General features: G+C 39.0%; 1 protein-coding gene across 1 annotated transcript in view; it reads right to left on the bottom strand.

Annotated features, from left to right (window-relative positions):
- grk3 (G protein-coupled receptor kinase 3) overlaps positions 1-12519 on the bottom strand; it is a 56148-nt gene that overhangs the window by 3102 nt on the left and 40527 nt on the right. Inside the window, 6 exon segments of the mRNA XM_054612074.1 lie at positions 2219-2314; positions 3100-3166; positions 3421-3521; positions 7186-7252; positions 9280-9387; positions 11769-11863. Of these exon segments, the coding sequence (XP_054468049.1) occupies positions 2219-2314; positions 3100-3166; positions 3421-3521; positions 7186-7252; positions 9280-9387; positions 11769-11863 (534 nt within the window).

Here is a 12519-nt window from a genome sequence, read left to right as displayed (position 1 = left end):
AAAAAGGAAGTGTGTCAATGAAAACAGGAAGTGGAGATTGTTTTTGTTTTCCACGGTAGCTAACCCCATGTTACCTTTAACGGACGTTCTTTACGGACTCTCTCTCCAGTAGAGGAGATGTTGGACAGAGGAACAACCAAAGCAGCAAAAGAAAACGAGTCCCGTTGATTGAGGAGCGGGAAAAAACCTGACGACTTATTACACTGATGTGTTTTATTCTGCTTTTATCACATCACTGTGATGTTGGTCGTTTCAAAGTAATCCGTTTGTCTTTACAGCACCAACAATAATACCAGAACACTGATGGTGGAGGTTTGTTTCCATGAACGAAAGATTTAAGGTTAGGGTTAGATGTCTAATATTCCACAACATGATTTGGTTGATAACATTATTTACAAAGTAAAGGAATCTGAAAAAGTTGCATTTTTACGGGGGGAAAATGACATATTTTGCTACGTAATATTCACGTTCTTAGTAAAAAAACAGACTTTTCAGAAAAATATATTGTTGTGCAAGTTATTCACACAGTGTAAAGACAGAATTTATAGCTCAAAAACACTCTTCATGAGGTAAATCGGGATAAAACTAACAATAAATAAACACTAAATAATATTTATATTTATAATAAATAGTAAATGCCATTATCATTACAGCTGTGACGTCTTTAGATTCAGCTGTAGGATCATTTCTGAGGCTGTAGTTTGTCAGTGAGGACAGAATAAAAACACCTCTCAGAATAATGAAACGGATCTCTGCAGTGATCTCCACTGACAGAACGGATAAATTGTGTTTTCAGACAATCGGAGCTGATTACAGTCGTTCGTTTCTCCTGTTTTAATGACCAGCAGCGTCTGGGGGAACCTGAAGAAACCTCCATTTCTGTTCCTTTATTCCTCCGCAGCGTGTCGGAGGATGAATAACCGCTGCTGCAGCCACATTAACGTTAATGACGGAGGAATCAGAGAGGTGTAGCTTTAAATTGCTTCAATCCAAAACAGCCCTATTCATTATTCTGGAGACGAACACGGAGGGAAGGTAACGTTAGGAAATAATGAAAAACTGTGTATTAATGGCTTTCTCCAACATCTTTTTCTTACAGATTTGTTGTCACATGACTGTTGGTCTCAGATGAATCAGTCATGACTTCATAGTTTCACTGAGGAGCTCAGAATTTAATGTTTTTTACAGAATCTGGTTAAAGCAAACGGTTTATTTGTGGCAGGATTTAAATGACACAATAAAATAAATTGTTTTTGATAAAATATCACAATTTTAAGCTTAGCTCCGGCTGCTGTTTCTGACAGAAGCTTTCGTCACACATGATGTGTTCAAGGACCGTCGGAGAGATGAAAATCTCTCAATCATTTTTACAGATTCTGGATGTGATAAACGTTCTGCTGGCAGGTTTTGGGGTTTTGGGGTTCAGACGGTTAAAGGGACAGTTCATCCCAAAATAATTAAGAATGCTAACAGGATCTGTGTTCACATAGCAACTTTTTTTCTGAGCGGCAGAATCTTTTTGTTAATTGTTCCCAATAAGTAGAGAGCGTATGAGACAGAAGTCACAGACCCTCAGTCCTTTTAGATAAGATAAGATAATCCTTTATTAGTCCCGCAGCGGGGGAATTTGCAAGTATTTCTTAAATTAGATTGTTTTGGAATATAAAGGAACTAGATGAAACTCTAAAAATAAATACATTTGAAACAGGGAAGTTTGTTTCTAGAATTCATGACACGATTAATGAAGATAATCCAGAGACTTTGTTGGGAGCAGCTTTAATGCAGGAACTATTTTCTTTCTATAAACCTCCACAGCACCGACATTAACTGATGTTACAGCTCAGCCGGGGAGGACGCCATTAATGCCTCTCTGTGCAGTGATGATGGTGGCTGTTTGTAGTTTTATAGAAATTAAATTGTAGTTCATAAGCTAGGAGACACTGGTGTTCAGTTTTATGCATTATGTGTTGTTTTTATAATTTCTCTCCATTTCACAAGGCACGTAGAATACTTTCTTTTCCTTTTTTTAATGCCTCTTTGGCTTCGTATTGTTTTAAGTTAAGCTAAATTTCCTCTCGGAGACATTAAAGAATATTTGATCTCATCCTCTGCTGCCAATGCCTCCTTGACTGTTGATAAAAAAAAAACTGCTGCATTGAACACATCTGTTCTTGCAGCGACGGACACTTCAGGTTGTGCTGATAAATAAAAGCTTTACCTTGATGCCCTTGGTGTCCTCCTCATCAAAAGAGCCGATGTCGAAGGCGTCGGCGGCGTTCACCTCTCCTCTGGGAGGAATTAAAGGAGGAGAGTACTGCAGAGAGGAGGAGGAGAGAACACAGAGACGGGTTTCAGAAAGGAAGAAACAGAGTGACAAAAGGAGGAGAGCAAAACAACAAGGCCACGGTCCCACAGCAGCTCGGCCCTGAAGTGATGGGGTAACCATAGCAACTGTGACTGTACCGGACTAATGACTAGTGTGGCTGCATCCGACACAGAGACGTGACCTGATCAGCTGCAGACGGAGACAACGAGATTTATATCACTGCCAATAATCAATGTCTTCTATCAGAGGACGAAACAATCACCGTTGTGTTTTAGAGATCAGCCGGTCTCCTGTCGGTGTCATTCACACACATGTACCAACTCTCCTCCAATGACAGTAGCTAGCACCAGCTCTAAAAAGTTGCTTAAAGTGGAATGCTCATTTGCATATTTGTGAGGTCATCTCGCATCATTTGCATAAAGCTTGAAGAGGTCTTGAGGAAAAAGTCCCTTACTCTAAGATAGCAACACTAGGTACTGAGTCACAAAAACACATTAATATAACATATATTTAATAATAAATATTAAATATAACCCAACATATAATTATAAGTCTTAAACATGTGTTTTACATGTTACATTAATATTATTGTGTGGGATTTACTTCATTATATTTGTCTGTGTTTGATCATGTTTGATCCACAAACACACGTTGCTTTCAAGTGCTGGTGGGAAAACTGGGACGTCTGGCTTTTCAGCACATTTACATAGAATTTCAAAGTGAGAAAATCTTTATTTTCTCACTTTGAAATTCCAGAACCGATGCTCACTCACCTTCTGCAGGTAAACCTGCTGCCAGTCGATTCCTTTGAAGAACTGATGTTCCTTCACCTCTGGAGCTCTGTGACAGAAACACGGTGTTAGTCCACGTTTGAACACTAGGTGGCAGTGTTCTCCACATTTCCCCCCTCCAACAAACACTGTGTGTGTTAATCCAGTCTGTCGGTGCAGACAGTGATCCGTCATTCCGGTTTACGGCCGTGAGCTGATGCGAGGTCGACGTGGACTACTGGTGTGTGTGTGTGTGTGTGTGTGTGTGTGTGTGTGTGTGTGTGTGTGTGTGTGTGTGTGTGTGTGTGTGTGTGTGTGTCGTACCCTCGGCCCTGGCAGCCCAGCCTCTTGGATACGTCTCTCTGCAGCAGCCCCTCCAGCAGGTCTTTGAGCTCTGCAGTGAAGGAGTCCGGCAGCTCCACATTCTGTGAGAGGAAAAGGGGGGAAAGAAGGGAGGGAGGAAACAAGGAGGAGAGAGTGAGAACGGGGGTTTGCACCTTTTACATCAGGACACAGGTTCGACACTTTGGGTCCCATCTTTGGACAAAACTACATCCTTCACTACATTTATACTTTTCTGTCTCTACATCCTCTTGTTTTAAAAAGATTGTAAATATTCAAGGATCGTTTATTGTCATTATGCAACACAAAGAGGCACAATGAAATTAAGTCATAGCCCATTTTCAACACAACAAACACATGAAAACACATGAATTTCCCCCATGGGGATCAATAAAGGAATATAATAATAATAAAATAAAAACAAAAACAGTAGAACATTCCTGTAGTTTTTGAATTTGCATCATTAGGAATGTAAACAGTAGCAACAAAAAACTATTCTCTGGACAGATAATATAGCATTCTTCATATTAAAAATTGGTATGAAAAAAGAAAAATGTCCAACTCGTCGGAAAAAAACACACTGGAGAAGATGAAAGTCCAGTGACCACCAGACCCATTAACATAATGCATAATTTAACAGATCTGGGTTCCTCGTTACACAGATGATACTAATAAATCACAACGTGCGACCTTTAAATGCTTCCTGCAGAAAGACTTTTCATTTCGGGCTGATATTTAACTTTTAAAGCTCTTCTGCAAAGTTAAACAAACGTAAAAGTAAGATGTGTAACGTTACTGTTTGACATCCCCGAAACACAACATGTGATTTCATCTCATTTTCTGCTGTTCTGCTGTGTGAAACATGACATATACAATTATGAAAAAGGCTGTTCAACGTGAAATATGACACACGTTCTCACAGTGGTCACATGGCCAGTGATCTGACATTTATCAGATTTAGAACCACATGAGATTGAGATTTGTATCTACTCTTTAAAAAAAAATCTGATTTGGGCCTAATTAGCTTGTAATATGAACTTAGTTGGTGTTCCAGGAATGGAATGAAGAGACACCTCCGTAATGTCAAATAATATATTTAGAATTTTAACATAAAAAAAATCTCTTTGTCTTTCTTTTTGCAGTATAATCATGCTCTAAGGGTTGGAACTACAGTACCCGTAATTTTAGGGCTTTGGTGAATGTAAACAGGAAGTAATGTCGGTACACCCTTTTTTTGCCTTTGTTTGTTCACATTTTGGGAAGTAGTCTCCATTAAAAGTATGACGAATCAGTTCATATTTGAGGTGTTCACATGGATGTAGAGACAAATATCAATGGATTACTGAGATACTGAAAAACTAAGAAAGAAAAACTAAAATCGTGTAGATTCTGGGTTATACTGGGCGTCTTTTTCTGTGATTTCCTAGTTTTTTTACGATGAACATGCTGGATAATGATTTCCTCTAGAAGGGTGAGTCCTGCTGAATCTAATGTGTGTTTACATTAAACTGAGTTATGACCATAGACTGTATATAAGAAGTAGATCTTATGACATCACTCGTTGGTTTGTGGACTGATGTTCCGTATACGTCTCTGGTGTGGACCTGTCAATCAGTGTGTAGCCCCGCCCTAAAGCATCCCCTGCTTTATGGTCTGTTTGACTCTAAATGGAGCATCATTTACTAAATGAACATCATGCTGTATTGAAGAAGACTTGAAACTAGAGATTGAGACCATAAACTCATGTTTACAATGTTTACTGAGGGAATAAATCAAGAGAGAAGTAGAGTCATTTTCTCATAGACTTCTATACAACCAGAGGAGTCGCCCCCTGGTGGACAGGAGAGAGAATGCAGGTTTACTTTGCAGATCTGGAGGTTTCCTACTGCTCAGTCGATGCTGCTGCTCGTGACCTTATTGGACTAAAATAACTTCCTGTTTTAGGACACCTGAATGCACCTGTCCCCTTTAACCAAAGGGGACAGGTGCATTACGTTCTACTTCGTGAAGACGTTTCTCCCCCCCGAGTTTAGAAGTTCTATCTGAATCAGTTCCGTTCGTCTCTTCCTGTTCTCAGCTCCTTTTTTTTTCACTGCCGTCTGCTTCTGTCTTGTTTATGTAATGAGACCATTCATCATCTTTAATAAACACAAAGACATATAGAGCGGTATTTTTAGCCCGGTCGAGGCCAAATCGCAGAATTCCCCACCCCCCTCTGTCTCACACACACACACACACACACACACACACACACACACACACACACACACACACACACACACACACACACACACACACACACACACACACACACACACACACACACACACACACACACACACACACACACACACACACACACACACACACACAGAGACAAGGATTAAAGGGATAAACTAGATTAAGTGGCTGGATTAAAATCCTAATCTGGATTTATTGTGATATGAAAGATCAGACTCTCTCTGTTTAAAGGTCCTGCTCGGACAAACAGCCTGTGTGTGTGTGTGTGTGTGTGTGTGTGTGTGTGTGTGTGTGTGTGTGTGTGTGTGTGTGTGTGTGTGTGTGTGTGTGAGCTGCTACCCCTCTCAGCGGCTTCGTGTCCTGACAAAACACGTAAACGGACACAGAGATTTGGACGCGATCCACTGACGGGGAGCAAAGCTGTGCTGATGAAAAACTCTCCCTACGGTTTGTAAAAAAGATAAGAAAAAAGAAAACACACAACATATCGCCTTTGCAGGACTGTTGATGTGAAGAGGAGGAGAGAAGAAGAAGGAGTGGGTGAGAGCAGATCGGTCAGCGGGAGGACGGCTCAATGGACGCCATTCATCCAGAGTGTTTGTAGAATCTGACCCGTGACATCACAGAGCTCTATATTCCTCTAACAGACAACGAGACGCTCAATAAACCTCCTACCTTCTACTAGCTGCTGTTTCTCTGCAAAGTGAATCCAAAGCTTCTTGTCTTAAAGCTGCATTCTCTCTCCTGTCCACCAGGGGGCGACTCCTCTGGTTGTATAGAAGTCTATGAGAAAATGACTCTACTTCTCTCTTGATTTATTCCCTCAGTAAACATTGTAAACATGAGTTTATGGTCTCAATCTCTAGTTTCAAGTCTTCTTCAATACAGCATGATGTTCATTTAGTAAATGATGCTCCAACTACCGTGCATAGAACAGCGTCTCAGCAGTTTGCCTGAATTTTGCATTTTATGGCCTCGCTTTGAAGTTGTTTTCTTTTTAATCACTATTAATTCAGATTGTATGGATCCAGAACTAGAGGTGAATTACTGCACCCTTTTTATTTTCTCCTTTAAAGGTGAGCTCAGAGAAACAACTTCACCTCCTTCAGCAGCAGAACGTGAAAAAAACAAACTGTGAACAGATTTAAAACAGATGAAACTGTGAACTGCCTAATGCATTTATTTTGTTTGTCTTCTTTAACCACAGATCCCTGACTCTCTGAGTAAACCTGTTCTGGATGTGGCTATAAATCCATTTGATCACTGGGGGGGGGGGGTCGCAGAAAAACTCTCACACAGGTAGAGAGGAAGTGACATCATCAGGTGTGTGTTCAAACAAATGATCAGCTGTGTGCGTTTGGTCTCAGAGGAAGGTAAACACAGGCCCCACCCACAGACTTTACTATGTTTACATAAAGACTGCTTTAATATGTAGCGTGAGCCGTCGTGGCAGCTTTTTGTCGCCGTGCCCCACTGCATTCTGGGAGATGTGTGGATGTGTCTTACCATGGTGAGAGTCATGCGGTCGATCTCATGTTTGTCTTTGGTCTTATGCTGCCGGAAGGGACTGTGCCTGAACAGAAGAGAGAGAGAGAATTATTATTATTATTTAAAATAACAGGAAGTATTCAGTTACTTTACTGTAGTAAAAGTATTAACACAACACATTATACACAAGTATGTCAGTTTAATCAGTAATATGAAAGTTAAAGTATTCAAACTGTGACTGTTTACTATTATTACTTTTTTTTTTTTTTTTTTTTTATTGCAGTAATAGTACTGATACTACACTGTAAAAAGATTCTGTTAGAGTAAAAGTACTAATACCAAACATTGAAATACTCTGTTAAAGTAGAATTACTTATACGACTTAGCAAAGACACTCTGTTAGAGTAAAAGTACTAATACCACACTGTAAAATACTATGTTACAGTACAAGTACTAATACTATGTTCCTTCGGTAAAAGTATGTCACTATAATCTCAACAATATGACTAATACATTAACATTATAAACATTATTATAATAAATACGTCCACAGCAGTACATTAAGTACACAGAAGTACCTCGTACAAACACACTTGTAAACATCAGAACTGTCCCTTTAAGTGAAGCAGTTCTGGATCAGTTTGATCCTCAGAATGCTGAAGAACATCTCGGTTTAAAGAGTTCTACTCCACTTAGTGATGGGATCAAATGACAACTAGCAGAGTTAATGGGAGAGAAAGCTGCTCACAAACTTCATCTTCATGGAGGCTAATTGTTCAGCCGGAGCCAAAAGACATCAAAATACACCGATGACGACCGGAAGGGACGCTAATCAATAAGTCTGAACTCCAGGGATCCCACCAGAGAGCTGATTTCAGGAGATACAACGATAAAAGCCTGAATGCAAACATTTAGAGGAGGAAAAAAGAGCTCATTGATTCATTCTGTGACTCTAAAGATGACCTGAAGCTTTGTCACCTCTTTGGAAATATTCGAAATTCTAAATATTTGACGCTGTGATTGGCTGCTTTTTATAAATCTGAATTTATAACTTGAAAATATAAAAATATGAAATAAAATAAACACTTTTCAAGCTCCGGAATAAACATGTTGTATAGTTTGGTGAAACCCAAATTATATATATTTTTTGTTTTTAAATTGTGACTTTAATGTCAGAGACTATTTTATTTTTTCTCGTAAATTAGTGATTTTAATCAAAGAAAATATTTAAGTTTCTCTTTTAAATATGTGACTTTAATCTCAAAGGATATTTTACTTTTATAAAAAATGTGTGAGTTTTTCCTCATTAATTTGTGACTTTAAGTGAATATTTGTATTTGAATATCTTATGATTTTTTTTTTTACAGTTTTTCCTGAAATTTGCGACTGTGAAATTAGAAAATTTTAGTTTTTCTCATGAATTTATGATTGTTTTTCTGGTAATTTTATGATTTTTTTCTGGTAAATTTGTGATTTTTTTTTTTTCTGGAACTAAATTTAGTTTTAGAATTCTGGATTTTTAGAACCAGAGTGTTAAAAACATTTCCCTCCGTCTCTGCAGCCGCAGACCTTTTCACCAAAGACCAACACTCCTCCTCTTTAAAGTGTTCAAACACACCGAACCAAAAAACATCAATGGAGAGACGCGTCACACACACACACCTCTCTTTTTCCACACACACACACACACACACACACACACACACACATCTCTGACCACTGGGCCCGGACCACTGGCACACACACACACACACATCACAAACACACACACACACACACACACACACACACACACACACACACACACACGATCTCTGACCTACTGGGCCCGGACCTCTGGCATTTACACACTCCAGATCAAACAAACACACACACACACACACACACACACTTGCACACAAACAAGATCAAACACACACCAAACATCGGAGACGGAGGAGCAGATTCAAAGTGTTTGGACTCCTGAGTGGCAGAGGAGGGTTTGAAAGCAGAGAGGAAGTGTGGAGAGAAGAAGAAGAAGAAGAAGAAGAAGAAGAAGAAGAAGAAGAAGAAGAAGAAGAAGAAGAAGAAGAAGAAGAAGAAGAAGAAGATGAGATTATGTGGAGTGGTTACCCTCGGAGGAGCTTGAAGAGCATGCAGCCTAAAGAGAACCAGTCGGCGCTGCTGTCGTACGCCGTCCCCTTCTGGAGAACCTCCGGAGCCATGTAGCCATGAGTCCCCCTGTGACAAACACACAAAACACACACTCATTACTTTACTACTCCAGGGTAACAGCGAGCATACAGTCGGAGGCGCTAAGCGTTCACACGGGGTGAATATCAGAGGAGGAGGTGGGTAGTGAAATATTTCCCCCTGGTTTTATGTAATAACAGTTAGCGTTGTTCCGGGAGGTGATGGAGCTTCTGGTAAATTAAGGATGCAGGCTTACGGTAATTGTCATTATTATATTTAGATGAAATTATATTTATTAATATTGTTCTTCCTGCTTCTTTTTAAAGTGGCAACAGACACATTTTCAACTTCCCCCCCTCCTGCGTTTCAAGGATATAGTACTGGAATGTGTTTTTTGACTACATTATCAAACGGACAACGAATCACAGATGTTTCTGGGTGCTAGTAGCTAGTAATAATAATAATAATAATAATAATAATTAAGCCTTTATTAGTCCCACAATGGGGAAATTACATTTCTCTGCATTTAACCATCCCGGAGGAGCAGTGGGCTGCTAAGAAGCGCCCGGGGAGCAGCTGGGGGTTAGGTGTCTTGCTCGAGGACACCTCGGCATGTTGACTGTAGAGGGGTTCGAACCACCGACCTTGTGGTTACAGGACGAGCGCTCTACCTCGTGTGCCACAGACGCTAGTAGCTAAAGTTAGCAACATGGCTAACAGTAGCAGCCAGAAACTTTGCATGAGAAACACACGTAGATGTCCGGAAACAATCAAAACATTTTGTTTCAAACAAACTGCTAATGTTAGCTGTCATTACTAGCATTAACAACATGGCTAACGTTAGCAGCCAGAAACTTTGTGTCAGAGAGAAATATAAATGTTTGTATCTTTTGTTCCAGAAACAATCAGATGTTTGTTTGTCGCTGCTTGTATAAACGTTAGCTTGCATAGCTATCTTTAGCAAAACGGCTAACATTATTTTCTGGGAACTTCAGTCTTTTTTTAGTTTGAAAAGCTACAAGAGGATCGAGCTGAACTGATGGATCACTCATTTATAAGTGAACAAAGTAAAGAAAGCTGCTGATCCACAATCAAGAGGAAACACTTCTGATCTGTGGTAACAATTCAATTATTCATATCAACTCAGAGTGCCTCTCAGCTTTACTTTGGAAAGACGTATTACAAACAGATGTGATACTAAAAACATCCTGAAAGATGGAAGATGTTTATCGTATTGTACTTAATTATTAATGCAGTTTCTTCTAATCTCCTTTGTGAGAGACAGCTTTCCTCACAATAACGTCATTGATTAACTTTTTCTAATGCCTGTTTGTTTCTACATACGTGGAGATGTTATCGGTGATAAATGTTTGTTGATGCGAAGCTTCACGGCTGCATTTTATAGAATGTAACACTGTTTGAACATCAACTAAATGGAAGTTTGAATCATTTAATTCTCCTTCTTTTGAGGACAAAACTAATTCACATGTGAATAAAACATTTAGTGTCTGAATTATACTGTTTTTATCATAGAAATGTGTTATCATAGAAGGAAAGAACATTAATATAACAGCTGATTCTTAACTTTTTGATGGTAGTTTACCAGATTAACAGACAAAATAGTCAAGAACACGTGGTCAATAATAACCTCACGAGATAGAGACTTCATGGGCATGACCCAGTGCATGATGGGAAACGCCTGTCACGTTGAAACGCCTGTCACGTTACTAAGAGCCAATCAGCTCTTTGATCTGGAGACACCAGATCAAAGAGCTGATTGGCTCTTAGTTTTGACAACAAACACCACGTTTTGTCTTAAAAATCTTATTTTCTGTGTTATTGTTAAATTTAGCGCTTGATTATTGGCTATTAGTCTCATGTTGTGAAACACTATGTGTGATTGATAATAATAATAAAAAAGCTTATTTGTATGAAACCGAGCAGCAAAGTGTTTCACAGGCAGACACAAAGAAGAACAAAGGATAGAAGACAATGAAAATAAACGCACATTTCCACATATATATATTAAAAAATATATATATATATATTTTTTAAATACATATACAGTACCAGTTAAAAGTTTGGACACACCTTCTCATTCAACTACTTTGAAAAATATAAAATATAAAACATATTCTGGTTTGTTGAGCATTTGTTTGTTTACCACATAATTCAATATGTGTTCCTTCATAGTTTGGATTCCTTCAATATTAAACTACAATGTAGAAAAAAATAAAAATAAAGAAAAACCATTGAATGAGAAGGTGTGTCCAAACGTTTGACTGGTACTGTATATTAAAAAATATATTAAAAAAATATATATATATATATATATATATATATATATATATATATATATATATATTAAATATATATATATATATATATATATATAAAATAAAATAAAATAAAATATCACAGATACTCACACACTGGCGTGGGGTTTCTTCTTGGAGAAGTCGCAGGCGAGGCCGAGGTCGGAGATACGAACATGACCGTGTTCATCCAACAGGATATTAGCTGGCTGGAAGGAGAGAGAGAGAAAGAGAGAGAGATAAAGAGAGAGAGGGAGTGATATTGATGGAGGATAGTAGAGATAAAATCATAGGAAACAATGTTTGAGACCTCTCTAATCACAACTTAAGTTCCAATTTCCGTTACACCAGGAGAAAAATTCTGCTCGGACACAGACAGTAAAAAGAAAAACTCCTGTCCTGGTTATCCTCTGCTGCTTGGCAAAAAACGTGACTCACTCTCTCACTCTCTCTATCTCTCCCCTCACAGTATTATCTGCATTGTTCTGCACTGTTTATGGAAGCCCTAAAACTGTTCCCTGACTTCCAGCAGAAATATGTCTGTTATTATGGCAACCGGTCCAAACAGGAGGATCGGAGGAGAACCAGAGGACGGCTGAAGAACAGAGAGCGATCTGTGGAGGTGTGACGGGGCGTCCCGTAGCACAAACGTGTGATTCTCAGGGTTTGATTCCGTCTGTGTGTTTCATCACTATCAGACTGTCTAGTTTGCCAGAACAAGATTTAGTACATCCCAATACATAGAACAACAAATACCAGGATGTTCTATTGCACCAGGTCGCGTGATTTCCCTGCTATTCTGACCCCCAATCCTCCTGCAGATTTATGAGTAAAAGGGTCAAAGCTTAAAGTTATGAGGAAGTAG

The sequence above is a fragment of the Anoplopoma fimbria genome, chromosome 14 (genome assembly GCF_027596085.1).
Source record: "Anoplopoma fimbria isolate UVic2021 breed Golden Eagle Sablefish chromosome 14, Afim_UVic_2022, whole genome shotgun sequence".
Lineage (NCBI taxonomy): Eukaryota > Metazoa > Chordata > Actinopteri > Perciformes > Anoplopomatidae > Anoplopoma > Anoplopoma fimbria.
The sequence above is the reverse complement of the archived record's forward strand: the minus strand, read 5'-3'. Positions and strand labels throughout refer to the sequence as shown.